General features: G+C 35.2%; 1 protein-coding gene across 8 annotated transcripts in view; it reads left to right on the top strand.

Moving 5' to 3' along the window:
- Nucleotides 1-24,781, top strand: part of VPS13A (vacuolar protein sorting 13 homolog A) — a 248,013-nt gene that overhangs the window by 211,636 nt on the left and 11,596 nt on the right. For 3 of the 8 annotated variants that reach the window (XM_051858844.2, XM_017341940.3, XM_070050552.1), the window contains 8 exons: nucleotides 510-655; nucleotides 1,829-1,910; nucleotides 2,790-2,903; nucleotides 3,733-3,808; nucleotides 3,894-4,057; nucleotides 4,702-4,747; nucleotides 4,853-4,976; nucleotides 10,167-10,278. In XM_051858844.2, the coding sequence (XP_051714804.1) occupies nucleotides 510-655; nucleotides 1,829-1,910; nucleotides 2,790-2,903; nucleotides 3,733-3,808; nucleotides 3,894-4,057; nucleotides 4,702-4,747; nucleotides 4,853-4,976; nucleotides 10,167-10,278 (864 nt within the window). Of the gene's footprint in view, nucleotides 1-509; nucleotides 677-1,828; nucleotides 1,911-2,789; nucleotides 2,904-3,732; nucleotides 3,809-3,893; nucleotides 4,058-4,701; nucleotides 4,748-4,852; nucleotides 4,977-10,166; nucleotides 10,279-10,480; nucleotides 13,489-24,781 lie in introns of those variants that run through there. The other 5 variants (XM_051858857.2, XM_051858855.2, XM_051858868.2 and 2 more) reach the window with 3 other exon arrangements.

Below are 24,781 nucleotides of genomic sequence, written 5' to 3'. Positions count from 1 at the left end.
TTATAAAACAGGCTTGGTTTAAGAATTAAAGATAGAACAAAATTAAATCTGTTAGTTTTAACACATAATTTCTGAGTTACTAATAGAATACTTCAAGAAATTTATTGTACAACTGTGTAGAATGTATGTGCAACAAAATTGCTTTGTAATGGCTTAATACCAACTTAATTCTAATAGTTTAAATATACACTTTTGGAGATATTTGGATAATTTTCAGCACCTAGTAATTCTAGATTTTATAATGTAATTGACAAATAGGTAAAAATTGTGATTTTATTAGGTTTTCCAGTAGAATAAGATTGAACTAAAAAACATGTAAACTTAAATTGTTAAAATTTAAATACTCAGATTGAATTTTAAATTCTGTTAGCCTTCTACTTACTAATTTTGTGTAATCCATGTGAGCTTGAAATGTTATTTATGGTGTAGTGAATTTAAAATGAAAGTGATTTTTAAAACTATCAATATGAAGAAGATACTTTAAAATATTTATCTCCTTATCTCTTTAGTTGCATTTAAGTGTTTCGCTGACTGCGGGTAGAGAAGAAGCTAAAGATTCAGAACAACATGGAGGACTGATTCCAGTTCATTCTTTAAATCTTTTGCTGAAGAGTATCGGTGCTACCCTTACAGATGTACAGGATGTAGTTTTTAAGTATGTTTAAAATTCAAATCTGTGAGTTGATTAGCAATTCATTTAAATTTACCTAAAATTTTGTAATTGAGGAATTGTATAAAGTACAGTGAGGGTCACAGGCAAAATGGGATTTTTACCTTTAAATGGAATACAGTAAAAATAACACCAAACATTTTATCTGCTAACCTTTTAACTACTAAATAACAGAATAATTACTAAATTTCCTTAAAAAAAGAGACATGGGCTGTGCAAGTTGGTACATTTTAGAAAGTCTGGTCTGGGGAAGGATTCCTAAGAAATGTGTCTGCACAAAATTCAGCCTGAAGGATGTGGCTTTGACACCAATTAAGAACAAGACTTCAGAGCATGTGCAACTAGAACAAAATAAACACAGTGATTAGTGAAATGAAGATACTAGTTTAAATGCTATAGTCTAGAATTTGTGTTTTCATGTGAGTTGTAATGGAAGCTAACAGAACATCTGACCAGAGACTCAAAGAGTCTGAGTGGAGACTTTCAAATAGTGTGTTGAACCAGTTATCTGCAGTCTGGGGTGGACGTCTGACCTAATGGTTAAGACGCCTGTGTTCCATATTGGCATGCCTGGGTTCCATGCCTGGCTCCACACCTGACTCCAGCTCCCTGCTGATGTTGACCCTGTGAAGCAGCAGCAATGGCTCAAGTAATTTCGAGAGTGAACCAGCACATGGGAGCTCTCATTTTCTCTCTCTCCCTCTCCCCCCACCCTCTCTTCCCTCCCTCTCTCTTTATGCCTCTCAAATAAAGTACCCCTGAAATCTAGATTAAATTAGTGGTCAAGTAAATGAGCGTAGGTTTGATGGCATCAGGAATAGGATGAAATTTATGGTCTTGTTGCTCTTGTATTTAGCAGCAAGCATAGAGTATCCTTAGTGGATTAGGTATATGGTATGAATGGATTATAAATTAGCTTGTCTTGACTCGTTAACTGTCAGCATATTAGGCTCAGGACCTGCAGAAACTGAACCTTGGTTGTTGTTGAGCAGTCTCTTCCATTTATCTCATCATGTAGAACATTCTCTGTGTGGGCCATGATAGGACAGAGTTGAGAAATAGTTTAGTAGTTTGCAAATTGGATTCCCTCCACCCCAACCTGTATGTTTGTTCATTCATTCTTTCATTCATTCATTCATTCATTCATATTTTTTCCAGGCTTGCATTCTTTGAACTCAACTATCAGTTCCATACAACATCTGAACTTCAGTCTGAAGTAATAAGACACTATTCAAAACAGGTTTGTCTGAAATTATCTTACAGAGAAACACTGTGCTACAGACCAGTGAAACCTGTATGTTTGCACATGTGTAATACAGATTTGTTAAGGCAGTAAATGGCCGTTTTTAAACTTTTTAAATTGGGTTCTTTTCTCAACTGTAGAAAGAAATTTAGCCCAACTACCATTTCAATTTTTTGTCCTTTTGTTTTTTCTTAGCCACTTACAGATTTTTTTTCTGGATCAATGTGTGCTAGAAATAAATAAATAAATATTTAAATAGACTATAATCCTGGATTTTTTTTGGATCAATGGTGTGCTAGAAATAAATAAATATTTAAATAGACCATAACTAATTCACTACATTAGTTATTTAAATAACTGATTCAAGATAAGCAATTAGTAACTAACCAATGAATGCTTAATATTTTAATACAGTTGTTGAGTCAGCCATATATATTAATGAATTCTTTTCACCTTTACAAAGACTATTATACTTTATGTTAATAGCTTGAAAGCATCTGGATAGGTGTGGTATAGAGGACGGATCACTGAGCATGACTTAAAAGATCTAGATCTAGATCCTCCTTTTGCCGTAACACCCACTGTGTAACACTGAACATCATTTGACTTGTGTGTTTTTCCAGTCTAAGGTGGTGGTAATAACAACTATAAAAGTATTTTAGATAGTCTAGAATTTTATGTAAATATGATGTCATATTTGTAATAACATCAAATTGCTTTTTAAAAACTAAGATTATGATAAATAAGGTAATATGATTTTGTGTTAAAATTTGTAGTAAATCATATTGGCCTGAGAAGTGTGGATTTATGTACAAAATGATCTCTAAGAAACAGTATAAACAAATTATCTGAATTAATGTTACATTTCATTTTTAGGCCATTAAGCAGATGTATGTACTCATTCTTGGACTTGATGTTTTGGGAAATCCCTTTGGCTTAATTAGAGAATTTTCAGAAGGTGTAGAAGCATTTTTTTATGAACCTTACCAGGTAAAATAGTTTTTATGTAATATATTTCCCTCATACTTCTGAATAGATAATGCATTTCTATTATTAGCTGAAGCTATAGGTATACATAGATTTTGGGAATCACACAAAAAGCTATTATTTATAGGAAAAAATGTCAAGTAATTATAGGGGAAATTTTTACCTTTTTGTCAAAATTTAAACTTAAGATTTTGTTAAGATACGTTGAATTTCATATGTTCTGTTGGAATAAAAGGAGTATAATCCACATTGTATTAGAAGGAAGATCATGATATATAGAGATAGTATTTTTTTGGAATAGTAATTTGTAACTATAAAAATAACCATAAAAACTGACACTACACAAAGCAGTCTTACTAAGCAATGGGAAAAACTATGATTGTTCTACATCCCTTAAAACAGAACTCTCTTACTTTCACTTATAATTTCATAGAGTAATAAAAAGTAAGGTAAAAGGTAAATTTATTTTATATTCTGTATTTTAAAACATTAAGAATTTTAAAGTATTTCTTTACTAAAAAATATATTAGGAGTGATTTGAACTGTGCTTGCTTGCTTTTCAGCATATAGCTTACAGTACACATCAGACGTGTTTTCTAAACCTTGAATTGTCAAACTCAGTTTCTAAGCTTGAAACAGCTTCCAACGTTCTATCTTTTATACTTTCAATGTCATGAAATGTCCCTGTGATTTCTTTTAATTTATGAGTAATTTTTTGCTAATCTCACTTTCTCTGGGACATCTTTATTCTTTTAGTAACTATCAGTTTCCCCATTTGCATCATTAAGCTCACCTTTAAAAGTAAATATAACCTTATTTATCTACCCTTTAGGGGGCCATCCAGGGTCCTGAAGAGTTTGTGGAAGGAATGGCACTAGGATTTAAGGCGCTAGTTGGTGGAGCTGTTGGTAAGAAGCAAAATGTTTACCAGACATTATTGTATTATAAAGAAATGACATTTACTTTTACTAAACATACTATGATTTCTGTTAGGTGGATTAGCTGGCGCTGCCTCCAAAATCACCAGTGCCATGGCTAAAGGGGTAGCAGCTATGACCATGGATGAAGATTACCAGCAGAAGAGAAGAGAAGCTATGAATAAGCAACCAGCTGGCCTTAGAGAAGGCATCACTCGTGGAGGAAAGGGCTTAGTTTCTGTAAGAAATTCCACAGGATTGTGGACTTTTTTAAAGATTGATTTATTTACTTGAGGGGCAGTTACACAGAGAGAGAAAAAGAAGAGAGAGAGAGAGAATCTTCCTGTCTGCGAGTTAACTCCTCAACTGGCCACAATGGCTGGGGTTGGACCAAACCAAAGTCTTGAGCCAGGAACTCCATCCAGGTCTACCACGTGGGTGCAGGTGCCCAAGCAGCTGGGCCATTTTCTGCTTTCCCAGGCACATTAGCAGGGAGCTAGATAAACACAGAGCGGATAGAACTCAAACCAATGCCTATATGGGATGCCAGTGATGCAGGCGGCAGACTAACCCACTGCACCACAATGCTGGCCCTGGTTGTGAACATTTTAGAGAATATCTTTTAAACCTGCATTCTGTGACTAAGAAATGGCCAAGGCCAGCATTGTGGCACAGCAGATTAAGCCACCATATCTACATAAGCATCCCCTGATCCAGCTCCCTGGTAATATGTCATGAGCCTCCAAAAACATTTTATTTAAATAAAATAGTTGGGAAATATGTTAAGCCTTAAGTATATGAAAAAATGGAACTCTATGTTTTGTGTATTTTGGTTCTTCTAGGCATCATATGAAACTAGTGTAAACTTTGTGTTTTCTCTCTAGGGTTTTGTAAGTGGCATAACAGGAATTGTCACAAAACCAATCAAAGGCAAGTATAGTAGTTCCCTTGAGTAATAGTTATCAAATTTTTCACACACTGATTCTGTTTTCATTCTTGATTTAGTTGGCTAAAATTACCTTTTTTTCTTTCTAGGAGCTCAAAAAGAAGGAGCAGCAGGTTTCTTTAAAGGTGTTGGGAAAGGTCTAGTTGGAGCAGTGGCAAGGCCAACTGGAGGCATCATAGACATGGCTAGCAGTACATTTCAGGGAATAAAAAGGTAAATTTCCCTTGATGTAAAATACGAGTGAAATCTTAAGCTATGAGACATGGCTTCGAGCACTTAGTCCTGAACACTTTGATATGTCGTGCTGCATATGATCTTCCTGATTCATTATGGTACTTTTTAAATTCCTGCCATCGTCTCATTTCAACTCTGTATGGTTCTTCCTTATTTGCCATTACTAGCAGCCTTGACAGAAATGGTTTGGCAAGTTAACCAAGCTTTTTCAGTAACCTTGATTGAAATACATTAATGTAATGCTATATGTCTCTTTTGAGAAAGAAAGAATAGCATTATATATTCCTTGCTTCAAACTGTCTTTACTCTGCTTTATAATGTTATTTTGTTATGAAACTGTTACATCCATTCCATCACTTCCCCTTCATTGATATTTATGTTCCTGTAATTTAGAATTTAGATGAGGGAAAAGAGAATTGGTCTCCTCTCTTCTAACATTAATCTCATAAATGTAATGTGTTAAGTAGTAGTCATCAGATAAACTCAAAACTCATGAAAAAAACAGACTCCAGCACTCGTAGAGATCTCTGTAGACTTCTGCCCACAGCTACTAGAATTACCTTCAACTTATCTAAGGCCTTCTCATTCTGTGCCCAGCTATGTTACATCTAAGGATAGAAAGCAAATTAAAACAGTTTTAGGAAAAATAATAAGGACTTAGGAGCTATTAAAACATGTATTTACAAAGAACATTGAAATCAAAAGGAAGAAAGGGTTACAAAAATCGAAAGTGAAAATATAAATTGGTGGATAATCTAATTGAGCTATTTGAAACAACATTGGACTCAATTATAGAAAGGAATGAATCTCATTAAATATTCTAATACATTGTTAAAAAAAGGATACTTGTACTCATTAATATTAGATGAAACAGAGTATAAGACAAAAATATTTGTGGCCGGCGCCGCGGCTCACTAGGCTAATCCTCCGCCTAGCGGCGCCAGCACACCGGGTTCTAGTCCCGGTTGGGGCGCCGGATTCTGTCCCGGTTGCCCCTCTTCCAGGCCAGCTCTCTGCTGTGGCCCGGGAAGGCAGTGGAGGATGGCCCAAGTGCTTGGACCCTGCACCCCATGGGAGACCAGGAAAAGCACCTGGCTCCTGGCTCCTGCCATCTGGCTCCTGGCTCCTGCCATCGGATCAGCGCGGTTCTCCGGCCGCAGCGCGCCGGCCGCGGCGGCCATTGGAGGGTGAACCAACGGCAAAGGAAGACCTTTCTCTCTGTCTCTCTCTCTCCCTGTCCACTCTGCCTGTCAAAAAATAAAAAAATAAATAAATAAATAAAAGACAAAAATATTTGTGATAACGTAAGTAGCTAACCACAAAAAGTAATTAGCCAAGTATATAATAACAATTTTGAACTTCAGTTCAAAAATTATCCAGTTCACAAAATAAATTTTAAAAAAGTATTCAGTTCACAAAATAGCCTCAATTTTTATGAAGAAAAAATTGTTAAGATTATAAGAACTGTAGGTGATGTGGCCTAGAGGATAAAACCACCACTTGGGATGCTGGCATCCCATATAGACGCCAGTTCAAGACTCAACTGATCCATTTCCAACCCAGCTGTCTGCTAACGTGCCTGGGAAAGCAGCAGAGGATGGCCCAAGTGCTTGGGCTCCTGCATGCATGTGGGAGATCAGAAAGAAGCTCCAGACCCCTGGTTTTGGCCTGGCCCCACCTTGGCCATTGCAGCCATTTGGGGAATAAACCAGCAAATGGAAGATTCTCTCTGCCCCCACCATGTATATGTCTCTCTTCCTCTCTATGTGTAACTCTTTCAAATAAATAAATTTTTAAAAAAAGGATTATAAGAATTTTACAAATGTACTTATAATGGTGGAAGGATTTGACATTTCTCTCAATAGATCATGAAGACAAAATATAAGTAAAAAGATTACTTAGATGCATTTAATGAGCTATCTAACATACACATACAAATATTTATATAATAACAATTAGACACTGTTCTAATCACTTGAATAACCAGAATAGAGTAAAACTGACAATGTTCCTGTCTTCATAGATGTTACATTCTAGCAGGAGAGTAATAGACCAAACCAGAATAAGTAACTGGTAAATATGAGTATATCCTAAAGGGAAAAAATGCTGTGAAGAAACAAGGCATATTAAAGGAAATAAGAAGAACAGAAGTGATGGCAAGAAAGGTTGCTATTGTATGTATACACCATCCAGGGACACTTTAGTAGTAGGATTACAATTGAGGGGAGAAACAAGTAAGAAAGTGAGCCATGTAAGGACATTCCAGGCAGAAGAAACAGCAAGTAAAAAGCCCTGATGCAAGAATATGCTTGGCCTGTTTGAGGAACAAGACCAGCATGTGTGGAATAGAGCAGGAAAAAGGAACAGTTGGGGAAGATGTGATTCCAGTGAATGAGCAGGATTTCAGATCTCATAGAGCCTGGCAACAATCTACTGAAATGGTATAAGGTCTTTGGCTTCTTTTTTTTTTTTTTTTTTTTTTTTTTTAAGATAGATTAGAAGCCATTGAAATGTTTTAGACCAGAAGAATGATGTGAGCTGGCTGCTGTGTTGAGAATAGCACACAGGGGCCTAGGACTGAGGCAGTCCACTGAGAGATTTTCAGGTCTGGTAGGTGAGAGATGATAGTTTAACCATTGTGGCACTAGAAGTTGTAAGAAGAGGTCATGTTCTGCATGTATTTTGAAGGTGATGCCAATTGGATTAGTTGATATATTGGCTATGGGATATGAAAGAAAGAATCATGAAGAATTACTAGAGGTTGACATTTAACTTAGCTGTTAAGACACCTGCATCCCACATGGAATGGATATACAGATATCTGATCAATACACCTGAATTTGATGCCTGGCTTCAATTCCTGACTCCAGCTCCCTAGCAATACAGACTTTAGCAGCAGTGGGGATGGCTCAGATAATTTGTTCCTGCCATATACACTGGAGGCCTGGATTAGTTTCTGGCTCCTGGTTTCAGCCTTAGCCAAGTTCTGGCATTTGGGGAGTGAACCAGTAGATGAGAGCACTTGTTCTCATTCTCTCTCTCTCTTCCTCCCTCCCCCCCCCCCCCCCCCCGCCTTATGAATCTTACGATTCCAACATTTTACGCCTTAAACAGGTTAATTTTTCTGTGCCCATAGGGCAACTCCTTGGGTCCACATGTTACCATAATTGAACTTTGTAACTCTGATAATATTTTCACAGATTTCCCATGGGACCCATTCCATGGTATGACTTTTAGTTGGCTGTTGCTGCTGTATACACATGTAGGCCCTCTCTCTGAGCTCTGTTTCCTGAGCAACCATACTCAGCCATTTCAAATGACATCCAGTGAAGGGGTGGCACTTGTTTCGGTCCCGTCGTGGGTTTTTGGTTGCTCTCCAGGTTGCACCCCATGTTGGACACGAGGGGTTCTGGGAAGTCAGCCAGGTCCAGTTTTCTGGTAGCAGTTGGTTAGATGTGCCTTGGGAATCCCCCTGCTGCTCCTGTGGGGAACTCAGCATACCAAACAGTGTGATACATTTTGCACTAAGACATATGTATGAGCCCTTCAGACTATGCTATTGGCTTGAATAAGTCTGTTCGAAAAGACAAACAGCAACAGAAGCCATCCTAGGCCAGTCACATCCTTCAGGCAATAAATAAGCATGTGTTTTATCTCTCTCTCGCTCTCTTTTTTTTTTTTTTTTTTTTTTTTTTGACAGGCAGAGTGGATAGTGAGAGAGAGACAGAGAGAAAGGCCTTCCTTTTTGCTGTTGGTTCACCCTCCAATGGCTGCCATGGCTGGCGCGCTGCGGCTGGCGCACCGTGCTGATCCGAAGGCAGGAGCCAGGTGCTTCTCCTGGTCTCCCGTGGGGTGCAGGGCCCAAAGACTTGGGCCATCCTCCACTGCCTTCCAGGGCCACAGCAGAGAGCTGGCCTGGAAGAGGGGCAACCGAGATAGAATCCGGCACCCTGACCAGGACTAGAATCTGGTGTGCTGGCGCCGCTAGGTGGAGGATTAGCCTATTGAGCCGCGGCGCCGGCCATGTGTTTTATCTCTTAATAACAATGGTAGCAGGGAGCGGAAGACATCCCAGTCTCCTCTGTCTCCCTTATGCCTAGGCAGTAACATCACAGGCAGTTGGCTAACAGGCCACATGGCCAGCAGATATGTTCACCTTAATAGTGTTTGTCATATCTCCAGGTTGTACTGTTACTAGGGTCAGTCATGGAGTACCATGGGTGTCACCTATACATAAAACTATGTTCCTGCTTCCCATGGAATAAAAGACTCTCTGGGGGATAACTTAAGCTGTGATAAGCCTAGGCACAACCGTTTAGCCTCTTCTCCTTCCACTAAAGGAGAAGCTGGTAATAACACAAGATCATTTGGGCTACTCCGTGGCTGCAGAAGTCCATCTTCTGTGTTTACCAGACTATGTACACACTGTGGCTGCCTCTGCAGTATCATATCTAGTGGGGGACATCCTCATTTTTGGGGGAGGTTGCTTGATTTAATCCATGGACTCACAAGCAAACCATTTGATTCAATCTGTGGACTCACCCCTTTAAGATAGACAGATCAATTTCCAGCAGTAATTCTTCTGATATTAGTGATTTGTCTCTCTTTTTCTTCATCGATCCAGTTAATGGTTTGTCATTTTGTTGGCTTTTTCAAAGAACCAATTTTTTTATTTTATTGAGTCTATTTTTTTTTCTTTTATCTAAGTCATTTGTCTCTGTTCTAAATTCTGTTTTCTTCTAGCTTTGAGTCTAACTTGGTTTTCTTTTTCTACTTTCTTAAAATGTAGTTATAGTTGATTTTAGAGCTTTCTAATTTTTTCTAAATTTTAATGTAGTTTTCTAGAGAATATATATTATTTGTGTCATGAAAACAAATTTAAAAATAGAGAGGTATTGGGTGGGCATTGGCCTAGGGGTGAAGACACAGGTTAAGATGCCTGCCTCGCATGTCAAAATGCAAGTTTGATAGCTCCAGCTCCCAACCCTCGCTTCCTGCTAGTGTAGCCCCTGGGAGACAGCAGTGATGGCTCAAGTGAGAGAAAAAAAGAGAAATGATCTGGGACTTTTATTTGGTCTAAAAGAGGATTCTTTGTGGTATTTGCATTTTATAGTGATCAATGAACTTCTGAATAATTTTTTAAATGAAATAATATTTTTTTTCCTCTAGAGCTACAGAGACTTCTGAAGTGGAGAGTCTGCGACCTCCTCGGTTCTTCAATGAAGATGGAGTTATCAGACCTTACAGGTTGAGGGATGGCACTGGAAATCAAATGCTACAGGTAAGTGAAGAAACATCTTAAACATTAAAATTAGATTAGTCAAGTTAGGATTTTTCAAAAATAGCTATATAATACCTTAAGTGTGTATTTAATCATTTGAACATTTATGTTTCTGTTTACTTTCATTTATAAGTTTCTTATCTTCAGTTAGATTTTAAAGTACATTTGTTTACTATAAGATTTTTTTTTTTCTTTCTTACAGGCATCAAAAAGTTTGATATGAAAACAGTTAATGCATGACTTTGCAAGTGAAAGCCAACATTAGAGTGTAGTCTTAAAATTTATAAACTACGCACAGCTGTTTAAATATTCTGAATACAAAGAAAACCTTTTCTATTGGTAACCTTTTTACAGGAATTTCAGTGAATCGGATCTTTTTTAGATATTCTTGTGTCTGCACTGATTTGCCAGATTTGTTAAACTCCAATGTGCCTCATGTACCCTCATAGTTGATGGTACATATTTAGTCAAATTAGACCATTTCTGTTTGGGGTACCTCCTCCTATTTAGCAAACCACTAGTGGCTGGTTTTTTGTTTTTGTTTTTGTTTTTAACCATATACAATCCTCATATTCAATTAGTCATGAAGAAGGAAAAATAAAACTCAGGAACACTACTGTTGCACATTATTCCTTGGTTCTTAGGCATTTCTTTTGAAGATGTTCAAATAGCCATTGTCCTCTTCCTACTTTAGTCTGTAAAACCTTGTGGGATTTAATAAGCAGTTCAGATGAAAACCAGTATCTTTTAGTAAGGAAGGCTAATGTTTGGAATAGGCAGTTTGAAGGTAGAATATTTTATCTTTCAGACAACTTTCTACTTGATAAATCTGCCTTTTTAAAATCTGGAATTATGGTGTAGGTAACATAGTAATCGTATTCCTGCTACACCAGTGGTAAAGTTGTGTCTGTGATTTAGATGTGGACTACTAAATTAAATCACTTGTCTGGAAAAAACAAGGCATTATGTTGTATAGACTTGAAAATATTCATGGTAATAACACACTGTCTGAGTGTAGAATTGCTTTTATAGCCTTGATATTTTAATATTTTCATGTTTAATCAGGGTAAAGATTTAAAACTAATATTTTACCCCTAACATATAGAGCATATAATATATAAAACATAACTTCAAATCTTTGAGCCTTAAATCTTACATATTAAATTGTAAGCATAGATTTAATGTTGAATGTTTAATAAAGTGACTTTATAGCATGATTTTAAAATGCTTTAAAAGTAGCAATACTTGCCTGTTGAAATAGAACTGGCAATCTGTTGAAAGGTTGTGCTGTAAAGAACATATTGTGCAATCTCTACAATAACCTCATGTCATTCTTTGGAAAATAGAAAATTTGTACTGTCACCTATGGCTAATACTATTGAAATACAATTTTCTACCCAATATCTGCCTTCTCTTGTTAGAGCACAATTAACATGTTACCAGCATTTTTCTAGACTGAAAGTTGAATTGTCTTCAAATCATCTTTTAAAATTTTTTAAATATTTATTGAGAACCTATTTTAATAAACTTAGTAGGAAGTAAGGATGAATAGTGAGAAGAGTTTAGAAATCTTTGATTATCATTATTGGGGAACAGATTATAATATTTGAGTATAAAGAAACCATGAGTTACCACAAATTTCTGATGGATAGTAATTTAACTTAAGTAACAAGTAAATTTATCTCACACTTTCATTAATTGTTTTCTGAGGGCTTAAACTTTGGAATTTAAAGAAACAACTTTTGGCTATATACTTTTAAAGATGCAAACTATTTTTAGGACATCCTTAGCACTTATTGCTAAAAAGAGCTATTTTAAATGACTAAAAACTTGGAAATCAGACATTATATGTGTTTCAGCAAATTTAAAATACAGTATTTGCTGAAATAACTGTACAGATATGCCAGATGCCTTAGTATGTTTTTTGGTTAACAGAAAAGATGTAAGACATGGATTGTTGTTTTAGTGGTAGGGTGCTTTTTTTGAATCAAAACTCTACTGTGTTGTTAGTAAGCTCTTTAAAATATGTGAATATCAGTACTGTGGGAAATACATTACACAAAAACAAAGTAAAATCTCATCTGTCTACATCTCATCTAAGTGATTTAATGATGGTACCTTGGAAAATGTTTGACACTTTTAAGTGTCCCTGCTTTTATTTTCTTTTTTCTAAAAAAGGTGATCTGTATTCACTAAATTATATTTGCCCATATGGAATGGATAAACATAAAATGTGTTCCTTCATTGTATACATTTCTATGTAGAAAATAGCACATTATTATAGTGCTTGAATAATTTTAATTAATTATTTCATGAATCATAGAATACCTTATTAGTATCGTAAAACCATTTTATACAATGACTTTATACCAACCATGGGATTGAGCTTAGCTCTAGTAAGTTATGGAATATTATATCCATAATTAATTATATCTGGAGTCAAAGTTGAGAACTCTATATTAAAAATATTCTGATTCCTTGAACATTTCATAATTTTATGTGTCCAAGAAGTTTTCCATACTTAACTAATTTTTGTGCTTCTCTTTTCCTTTACCATGCTTACAGAAAATTCAGGTCTACAGGGAGAGGATTATGACTCACAGTAGCAGTAGTGATGATGATGATGATTAGCCAGATCTAAACTGTTAAAAGACATATGCTTTTTGTCATTTTACTTGGAATGTATCATTAACATGTCTTGTATGACTGCTGTCATAATGGCCATATATCCATTTTGAGGGAGGCGAAATATTTTTTCCTTTTAAAATGTTTTTCTGCACATCTCATAAAGCAAAATAATTGCATTATCTAAGCACAGAAAAAATATATTTAAAATACAAAGTAGGGTATACTGTATATTATATATATTATAGATTTATTTATTTTATAGCTTTCTATTATACAATTTGTCTTTAAACTTTAAAAATTTAGTTATTTTTTAGCTTTGTAGTATACAGTTTGTCTTTAAGATTTAAAGTTAGACCTAAAAATATTTTTTAGTGTTCAGTAGTTTTAGGTTATCTGCTGATTTGTTAGCAAATGTTTTTTTTTTTTAATGCTATCTGTAAATTTTCTGGGCTGTAACATTATACCATTGTATAAAAAGTAGAGAAAGATAATAACAACTATTCACTGTTTTTTATGTTTATTAAGCATTTAAAGATATTTTTGTTAAGTTTCTTCTAATACCAATAAACTATGTAACTTGAAGCAGTGTGGATTTGTTGTTCTATTCCAAAATGATACAGGCTGAACAGCCATGATTAGAAAACAAGATTTGTCATGAAAGGTTAGATAGTGAAACACTCTTTTAGAATGAAAATGAAAAAAGCTTTTTTCATTTCTTTAGTTTACTTTGTAGTGTTTAATTTTATATATTTTGTTAAATATAAATTAAATTTATATTATATATCCCTTTTATAAATATTATGAACTCAGGATATTATAATTTTTATAATAAACAATGTATTCTTTCAGGGTAATATAGGGAAAAAGTATAGAAATTAAGTGATTAGTGGTAGTAATAACAATCCCTTATCACAGCTTTGCTTTGGGGTCAACAAAGGAACATTTATCTTGAGTTATGGTGAGCACTTTGCTTATATTAAATCATAGTACATAACTGGCTTAAATGTTGAACTTAAAATTTAAGTGATTCAGCCTGTAATTGCTATGTCTCTTCTAATTCTTAGCTTTATCAAGTTCTTATTTCTGTAATGATTATTCTGTGTTTTTTGAAAATTATTATTTTAGAATTTAAAATATTGAATTTACCAAAAAACAGCTTTTTGAAAAATCAGCCCTTATTTCTACCTGCCTTGCATTCATTTAAAATAAAATGAAATCAAGTTGTCTTGTGTATTAAGACTAATAAATATGTAAATATCAAATAATTTGATTATTGTTTTCGTGGCAGTATTCTCATCATTTTGGAATAAGTAGTAAAAACAGTAACCAATAAAACAGTCAGTGACTTTGATTTTGTATCAGAGACTGGCTTTGTCTTTGTCATGTACTCATTACCATCCCACCACTGGCCAAAAATGAAACAAAAACCCCTACTAGAATCTAGAAAGAACACAACCTATTATATAGACACCTGCTTCTACTAGAAACTAGAAAGAATGCAGCCAGTTTTATATTGTGTATGCTTGAGGAAGGGTATGGAAATAATCTTCATTGACCTCTTTCTTTCCAGCTTTGCTAGGCACAAGGGCTTTGTAAAAGAGAGGATAATGAAACTCTTGTTTATAAAATATTTACTGGTTTCCTGTATTCTGTGACCGTCCTATGGTATATGTTTCATAAATATGGTCTTAAACTTCTATTTCTTAAGAATTTGTAGAGAAAAAGTTCTGGTTATTTCAACAGTGATTTTCATTTTAATGAAAATGGAGATAGGATTTTACTTTTAAAAAATTTATTCAACAGTGTAAATAATTAAAACATTGTTATAATAAAACCTAGTAAATTTTGCTCATGTGGTCTTAGGATTTCATCATGTAGTTTTTAGCCCTTAAAATTGAAATATGTTCTTCAACAGTATAATTACTGTTGTGATTCAATTTCTGTTTTTCTGCCACAGTTAAATAATATTCTCAAACTTCTTTCAGCACAGATCTTAATTGGTTTTCCAGTTTTGCAAAAATGTATTTGTTGCTTTCATTAGTTAAAAATTTAAGACTGAAAACTGCTCTATTGTTTTATAACATTGTTTTCTTGGTGAAAATACTGGACAAAAATATCTTATTCCTCATAAAATACATATAAGTTAGTTCACTTTTAGCATTTTAATTAGATGAGCAGATTTTTTGTTTAATAGTGGCTCTATATTTAATTGAATTTTTTAAATAGTCAAAACTTTTTAAATGGACAGAGAAAACTATCAGGGTATTTCACAAAGCTTGTGAAAATGAAAACATGTAACTCTTGGGGCAAAAAAATCTTAAAATCCACACATAACTATTTATTTATTTAGAAAGGCAGAGTTACAGAGAGAGGTTTTCCATCTACTGGTTCATTCCCCAGATGGCCACAATAGCCAGGCTGGGCCAGTCTTGAAGCCAGGAGCCAAGAACTTCTTCTAGGTCTCCCACAGAGGTTCAGGGGCCCAAGCACTTGGGCCATCTTCTGCTTTCCCAGGCCATTAGAAGGGAGCTGAATTGGAAGTCTAGTAGCCAGGATTCAGACCAGTATCCATATGGGATGCTGGCACTGCAGGCGGAAGCTTAGCCTGCTAAGCCACAACGCTTGCCACCAGCATGTGTGCTTTTTCATAATACACATATTCCATGAACTTTTTGAAGACTCTTTTATGTTCGAAATTCATTACATAATGTCATACCTTTCCATATCCTTCTATTTTTGTTCTAGATTTCTATATGATCACTGCCTATGTATAGAAAATTGGAAGGAAGATTTCTCTTTTTCCTATAGGAGTGATTACCTTTAGAGATTCTTTCTTTCCATTTGTATCTGCCTGACACTTGAATAACCTTGAAAACTGGCAGGAAGAAAACTTTGTATAAACCCATGCCAATTCATAAAATAACCTTAAGTTAATAAGATCCCATAAATGAAAGTACTTGGTACTCACATTGGATATAGACAAAAGAAATTTAAATCCAAAGTAATATTGCTGACTTTCAGTTTTCCTTATAGAAAGTTAAAAATAAGTTTCATTTTTCTTTAGTGTTTAATATCAGTATTTTCTATATTTTAGCTTTAGAAATCATGTGAAGCATCATGAATGCAATGTTAAGTTGATTTTTAAAGTCGTCTTTTTAAAATGTATAGCTGGAACTGTTGTAGAGATATGACTAAGAATTCAGTATTCTATGTGAAAAACACTTAAGAAAATTACTGCTATCATAGCTACTGATTTGTCTGATTTAAATCCTGTAATGAAATTTTGCATTAAGCTTGGTGATGGGAGAAGGACCAGAAAAGCATCCCAAATAGTATTTGATACTTTGCTCTAAGCTTCAGTTTATCATTGGTAGATACCTTGCCAAAGAATTTATAATAGTCTCAAAATATTAAAGCCCCTGTTGGGTTTAAATCAGATGATGTTAAGTGTGCACACAGATTATTAATTTAGATCAGGTAGTAATTATGAGTATGTATAAAATAATATAATTATTTTCTGTCTTTGCAGCTTTGAGGAGAGTATATATCAATTTAAAATATTTAGACCATTAATCTTTAATTTCACTGTATGAATGTCTCAGTTTGTGAAGTACACTGAGTATAGCCAATGTTATATAAAAACAAATTTCTGAATCAAAGGAGAATAAAACATTTTAAATAGGTTTGTGTTAAAGAGCTAATTAGAATAATTTAAGATTTTTATATATAGGGGTTTTATATATAGGGTTTATACTTTGGTTTGCTTTAATATAGTAAAATACTTTCATGTCTACAGTTATCTCCCAGTATGATAAATTTATTTAGCAATTACACCATATCAACCAACTTTTATATATTGCAATAGTGTACTTCAAAATACCAGTTTTTAAATAAATTTTAATAACTTTATAAAGCAACTTAATCTAATCTTCTTCATTGTATATACTTATTCTAAGCAATGAAATAATAAAGATTTCTACTAAATTGCATATGCCATTCCTCAGGATCAGTTATGTTAGCATCCAAAATATTGCATGTACTATTGATGTTTCTTAAAAACCAATAATCAGGATAATCAGAGACATGGCTACATATATAATTTGTCTTAATGTGGTCTGTTTATTTTTCTACCATAAATTATAATTAACCAATAACCTGCTAACTATATCTTCAAAGATTTTCTGAATATCTTTAATAAATCTTGGCATGTCACTTAATTTTGTTAGAGCTAATACAAGGGTATTTCAAAAAGCTTGTGGTAAAATGAACTTAAAAGATTATTTTGGCCCATTAATTTTTGAAATTGTATATATGACTATACTCATTAAAGAAAAGTAAGAAATAGTAGAAAAAATATTCTTTGCCTCCTTACCACTTAAAAGATACATCCTTTTTAAATTTTTTATTCACAGTTACAATATGCATATATTTCTAGTCCTTTATATATTTTTATAAACAATGTTACTAACTCTAAAGATTGAAACAGCATCACATTCCTAGACTGATTACCAGTGTGATCATCTCTATTTGTGAAGAATACAAACAGCCAACAGATCCTTTTGTTTATTTTTTATAGCTGGTACAGAAGCTTTTTCACTAAACATATTGCTACTTTTTAATTTTACCTTTTAAAAAATGTCTTCCCGGCCAGCACCATGGCTCACTTGGCTAATCCTTCACCTGCAGCGCCAGCACCCCAGGTTCTAGTCCCGGTTGGGGCGCCGGATTCTGTCCGTTTCTCCTCTTCCTGTCCAGCTCTCTGCTGTGACCTGGGTGTGCACTGGAGGATGGCCCAAGAGCTTGGGCCCTGTACCCGCAAGGGAGACCAAAAGAAGCACCTGGCTCCTGGCTGTGGATTGGCTCAGCGCGCTGGCCATAGCAGCCACTTGGGGGGTGAACCAACAGAAGGAAGACCTTTCTCTCTGTCTACCTCGCTAACTGCCTGTCCTAAAAAAAAAAAAAAGTCTTTAAAATCTTAAACTTAGTGTGTTTGTGTGTGTGTGTGTGTGTATATGTGTACTTCCTGTGCCCTTCAGTGTGTATGAATATTGACAGCTGAGTTGTCCCATGGGAGTAGTAAATTCTTTACTGTTTCAGGTATTTGTGAATTTTATCTATGTTGTTTTTGAATCCTCTACAAAAGTTTCATGCTTATACTTTATAACTTGTTGTAGAAGGGAGGCTGCTTTTGTTTGCTGTGTATGTCTTTTCTTTCAGAAATTACAGACGTTTATAATTAGCTTCAAACACTGCCTTAGTAACAATTGGAAGATAACTGCCTCCAGCCATCGTGCGTGGCCTTTCCTTTTCCTTCCGAAGAATTACAGCTAATCTGGAAGAAAGGGCTTACGATAGCAGTCAGATCACCAGAGTAGTGCTGAACACTCTTCTGCTGGCTTCATCTGAAACTTTGAGTAAGTGGACAAGAACTAGGAGACAAAAGGCTTATTGGACTACACTCTTCTTTGTTATATAACTCTTCCTCTCCAGAAGGACACTTCTGAATGGGATGAGAAAACTGAAGAGGGCCAAACTGTGTTACCCAGGCAAATTAGAGTTCTTAGCATCCTGGATAAAGCAGATTCTATGGAGAAGGAGATTACCTATTCAACTTGGATACGATTCTCATACCTAATTTATTAACTTAGCAAAAAATCTCTTGGTGTGGTTCTTTATTTAGATAATTTTCAAATATTCAGACTTAAGAACACTGAACTGTATGGTCCACTAAATTTATCTTGCATCCACTTAGAACCTTCCAGTATTACATAATGAAAAGTATTTTTTGAATAAGAGTTAGAAATAATGTCTTTCTCTGGAAGTGATGGTTCCACTTAGGGGGAGGTTCAGGGTTTTCTGTTCATCTCAAGAGTAAATTTCTTAATTCTGTTTTTAATCCAGCAATTTGATGTCACTAATTCGTTTTCTAAATCTTATTCAAAGTTTGCATCCCTTAAGTTTGTAATATATTAAAGAGAGATAAATGCTATTATAATAGACAACTTAGTACATTTTAGCATTATAAGAAATCTTGAAATGTTAAGTTCAAATAGGCTCAATTTGAAACTTACCCTCTTTTTTAACCAAGATGTGTAAATATAGTTAAAACTCTGCAGTGAATATTAAATGAGAAGATCTCCAGTCTTAAGCTGAATATGCTAAATTCTAGCACAAAACTCACGATTTCTCTACTGATGTGTTAGAGCTCTACCTTATAACTTCCTTTAGTTACTTTGGTTAGACATAAAGACCCATAAGGTGAGTTTAGTAAAGCTCCGTAAGAAATGTGTATGTGTGTGTGTGTGCATGCATGTGTGCATATGTGCACCCCAACAGTAGTGTTAGAAGACTTTAGTATAAGTTACAAAATGCCTATTTTTATTGGCCAAAAGTTCTATCAAAGAAAGAATACATTCACTTAGCCAATTCATTTTTTCCATGAGTTTAGATTGAAAACCGTGTTCACTCAAATAAAAATTAAGTTTAATGTCATCTGTGAAGAGAAGCAACATGTTTTTGATTGTTTTTGTTGAGTCTTCAGTTATGAATGCAAGTAAAATTGATATCCTAGTCACTTATAATGACAATGAATGAAGTATAATTTTTTCAGTGAAAATTTAACAATGTAAAGAACTCTCAGAAGCATTTTGGAGACATGCATTTGAGATTTTCGTGATACTTCAAGTCTGAGGTAGTTTTAATTCTTGAGTTCATGAAGTATAGAAATACAGCTATGGAAGGCTAATATTTCATGTGAAAACATTTCTAGAATAAGTGGCCAGGCTACTTTGAATTTTAAAATTGCCAAAAGTAAAATATGTAATTGTGTATCTGTAATAGAATTATTGGCTTGATTTGGTAGTGTAGTTTATATACAAAGAAAAAAAATATAATACCAAGTATTCATTCATTCTAAAAGTTCTGTGACACTACTGTTATATATCAGACAGCCTTCATTGATACTAGGATTACAGCTTTGAAGAGGATAGTCAAGATTCCTCTCATCTCTCATGAGTTTTAATTGCCCTAAGCTGTGATTCAGGTGATTAGAAATAAACATACCGGCCGCCACCGGGGCTCAATAGGCTAATCCTCCGCCTGCAGCGCCGGCACCCCAGGTTCTAGTCCCGGTCAGGGTGCCGGATTCTGTCCTGGTTGCTCCTCTTCCAGTCCAGCTCTCTGCTGTGGCCCAGGAGTGCAGTGGAGGATGGCCCAGGTGCTTGGGCCCTGCACCTGCAAGGGAGACCAGGAGAAACACCTGGCTCCTGGCTTCGGATCAGTGCGTTGCGCCGGCCGCAACGGCCATTGTGGGGTGAACCAATGGAAAAAGGAAGACCTTTCTCTCTGTTTCTCTCTCTCTCTGTCCACTCTGCCTGTCAAAAAATTAAAAAAAAAATTTTAAAAAAAGGGTAAACTTACCACATTAGCAACTACTCTAGTTGTATCACATCTTCAGTCTCATTCTTGTTTTTTTAGTTCGTCTTGTTTAGTTTTTGTTTAGTTTGTCTTGTTTAGTTGCTACATGTAAGACTCTAAGGAGCTCCAGAAATTCAAAGACATGTAAGATAGGATTCATCTCCCAAAGGGATAATGATCCCTCAGTATTTTGTGACATTTGAAGCATTGGAAGAGGTGGGATATCTGAACCTATATTCCATTCATTTGTTCCTTAATATCCATGAAGGATTGATTCCAGGTCCCCAGAGAATACCCAAATCTGTGGATGTTCAAGTCCACATATAACCTACACACAAATTCCTATACACTTTAAATTACCTCTAGGCTACTTATACCTAAGAGAATGTAAATGTTAGATAAAATAGATGTTACACCGCACTTTTACAGTGTAACATTAAAATTCTCTATATGTTTAGGACAGATGCAATTTTTTGTGAACACTTTTGATTGAATCCACCAGTGTGCAATCTGCAGAAATACTGGGCTGACTATAGTCCTTCTATGCTAATTTTGATAATAAAAATGATTTGAGATACAGCAGTACTCTTTGGCTCAGGGCCTGGATTCTTGAGCTCGGTAAATCCAAGTTCAGTTCCAGTGCTTTTCTTTACCAGCTTTATAATCTTTTATCCTGCTTGGCTGACCTTAGTTTCCAGACTGTAAAATGGAGATAACTGTAGCTTACCTAACTGCCTTGGTGTTGCTAGGATTAAAAAAGATGAAGAAATGTATGTAATTAATCATACAGTACCTGATAACTCAATTTTTTTAAAAGATTTTATTTATTTGAGAGGTAGAGTCACACAGAGAGGGAGAAACAGAGAGAAAGGTCTTCCATCCATTGGTTGGTTCACTCCCCAAATGGATGCAATGGCCAGAGCTGGGCTGATCCAAAGCCAGGAGCTTCTTCCATGTCTCCCACTTGGGTGCAAGGGTCCAAGCACTTGGGCTAACTTTTACTGCTTTCCCAGGCTGTTGGCAGGGAACTGCATCGGAAGAGGAGCAGCCAGGTCTTGAACCAGCACCCATATGGGATTCCGGAGGCTCAGCCCACTATGCCACAGCACCAGCCCCAAGAACTAAAATTTTTGATATTTCAGATGAATGCCAATTTATGCTTGTTCTTGGCCACCATTATATAAATTCTGTATTCCTCATTTATTTCTTCTTTGCCAAGATAAAAGCATCATTAAATCTTAAGCTTTTTTTTTGTTGTTCCCTTTCAAGGTTAATAGAATAATTAAAATACTGGGACAGTTTCCACACAGTAATTGGTAAGCAATTGAAACAGTAAAACCTCAGTGATTTAAACTTTTAATTATACATTGTTTTAAAAGAAATGCTAGTTTAGTTTTCAAGTATACTCCTGTGTGGTGTTATGGTTTCAAAAATGCTGATTAGTAGCGATTCTGTCACAGCTGCTATAGTGAGACTTTGTTTCCTGACACATCCACTGTGACCCTTCTTAGATATGTATTAGGTCAGTTGATAGTCTGGTGTTTGCAGTGTGCATAGCTAATTTATGAACATAATTCTGTCCTTTTTCCAAGTTGTTTTGCTTGTACCAGTAAATAATAATTTACATATCTTAAGATAAAATGATTTATTTCACATGATTTTATGTATAAGCCAAAGGCTTATGCTCAGCTTTCCTACCTTGCTTAAGCTGTTAACATAGTCCTTGCCTGTAGTTTGGCGGTGATCAAGAGAGGTCATTAGCATGGGAGGAGACAGAGATATGAAAGGGATTAAATAAAGGCTATAATTTCTCTTCAGATTTGATTACCCCATCAGTGAGACCTGATTTTTTTTTTTTATCCAGCCTCCCTCACAGGATACACCTAACATCACTTCTCTTTTGTTGATATTTAATTATATATGAAATCATTGAGCTTTGAGATAATAAATTTCTGTATTTTATCACAAATCTAAATTGAATGCCTTTTCTTGACCATGGCACTCAAGTCTCAGATTTGAAATGAATTAGTAAGACATTTTTATCTTTGAATATTAATCAAGTAACTCTGAAGAAATTACACTATTGACTAAGTTCTTCTCTAAAAGTATGCTGCTTCTGAGCAAGTTTTCTGTTTACTTAGGTAATTAAAAAATGATAACAATGATAACAAGTACTATTTTATAACACTGAATTTTGTGGGTCTTTAAGTGTAAATTTTGAGCAGAATCTATTCATAAACCTTTCCTCTGTCCCATCATCTCCTAATTGATATTAATCACACTGTAAAACCATTTATTATCTTGATTTTCTTGATAACAATCACTTTATCTTTCTTCTAGATGAATTTTTTTCCTTTTATCTTCCATGTTGCTTTAAGAAAAGTATCACACCTTTATGAGACACTTTTGTCTTCCAAAAGAGTCAGATATTAATCACATCTGTAGTTATTCTTTGCTGAACTATGTGTTCTTATCCTTTATCCAATTTCCTTAAGAGTACATCCCGTGAAAGATGAGCACTTTATATTGTTTGAGAGTTAAAACCTTCCATGTTAGTGATTTGTTCATAAGAACTATCTTTTCATGTTTACTTTCTCAGAAATATTTTTGTTATGAAACTCTTCTATATAATAACAATTTGAATGATTTGAGAGTGTTAGATATTTGTGTTGCTATTTTCTGGTGTATGCCTTTTTCCTGACAGGAATATGGGTATTAATAGAAGGTAACCCTGACATCACTGTCATTAATTTCCTATTTTGTGTTTCCAAATAATGTGTTTAATTTGGTTTGGGTTTATTTACACTTGCTAAAGTACCTTTTATACAGTCATCTCTTGTAAACACAAAAGGATACTTTTACTAATACTCATACATTTTAATTGTTATCTGCAGATTTTGACAATTACATGTAATGAATGCAGTTTCTGTTTTAGAAAGTTATCAAATTGATAGGTAATTTTATATATACTTCTGGTGAATTAAGCAAAAATTATATTTCCTTTAACATTAAAGTACATAAATGAAACTAGCATGTCTGAAGTACCAGCTGTTGTTAATCCCTTCATATTTTACCCAATTTTTTTTTTTAAGATTTATTTATTTGAAATGCAGAGAGAGAGAGAGATGTTTCACTCACTGTTTGACTTCCCAAGTGGCCACAACAGCTAGGGCTGGGTCAGGCTAACACCAAGTGCCAGGAATCCATCCAACTCCCAGACATGCATGGCAGGGACTCAAATACTTGAACCATCATCTGCTGCTTCCCAGGCACATTAGTAAGATCAGAAGCAGAGTAGCTGGATCTGAAATTGGGACTCTGATAACGGGATGCGGGCATCCTAGGTGGTGACTTAACCTGCTGTGCCACAACACTGAATCCTTTTAATGAAATCTTGATCTTTATGTGAAGGTCCTGTGTAGTAGTTCATACCCCTGATTTTTTTCTAATTCATTTAATTTTTTTTTTTTTTTTTTTTTGACAGGCAGATTTAGACAGTGAGAGACAGAAAGAAAGGTCTTCCTTTTTCCGTTGGTTCACTCCCCAAGTTGCTGCTACATTCGCGCTGATCCGAAGCCAGGAGCCAGGTGCTTCCTCCTGGTCTCCCATGCGGGTGCAGGGCCCAAGGACCTGGGCCATCCTCCACTGCCTTCCAGGGCCACAGCAGAGAGCTGGACTGGAAGAGGAGCCAACCGGGACTAGAGCCCGGGGTGCCAGCGCCACAGGCGGAGGATTAGCCTAGTGAGCCGCGGCACCATTTATTTTAAACGGTATCACAAATTAATAGGAACATTCAATATTGTGTCTTTTTGGGATGTTGGAATATAGGATATTGACAGTGAACTATTTGCATACTGTTGATCTAGAAAAACTCAGCTAAGCTAACCTGCCATACCTTCCTGCCTCAGAAACTACCAGCATCCATGGATAGCAAAGACATCTTTGAGGTACCATGGGGGAAGTGTGCCTGAAACACTAAGAGCAAATGTGGTATAGTTGAAAAGTACTGGAATTAGCTAAGTATAGAAACCTATGTTCTGAGTCCAGTTTTGCAGTTAACCCTTAACAAGGTCACTTAACTATAATCTTAACCTAATTACACAAGATTTCTGAGAAGATTTAGATGGATTTATTGGATACTTTACCTAATCTTCAGTTTCTACGTGTATAAAGGAGATTGGTTTGGATGAACAATAACTTGTCTTCAGGTCTGAAACTTTTATTTTTCCTCAAAAATATAATGTATAAAGTCAGATAATTAGGCATGAAAGTGACCAAAAAGCATGGCATTTGTTGACTCTACAACGTGTAGAATAAGCCATCACATTCTCTCCATGCTTCTGTGGATTTAAAGTTTTGTAGTCTGCTTATAATGCTGCTCTTATTCAATATTCAAGTTTTTAACAGAAACCAGCAATGAGTTATTTTTGATGTTTATTGAAGTGTATCCACTCCACTG

This window comes from Oryctolagus cuniculus, chromosome 1 (assembly GCF_964237555.1).
Source record: "Oryctolagus cuniculus chromosome 1, mOryCun1.1, whole genome shotgun sequence".
NCBI lineage: Eukaryota > Metazoa > Chordata > Mammalia > Lagomorpha > Leporidae > Oryctolagus > Oryctolagus cuniculus.
The sequence above is the reverse complement of the archived record's forward strand: the minus strand, read 5'-3'. Positions and strand labels throughout refer to the sequence as shown.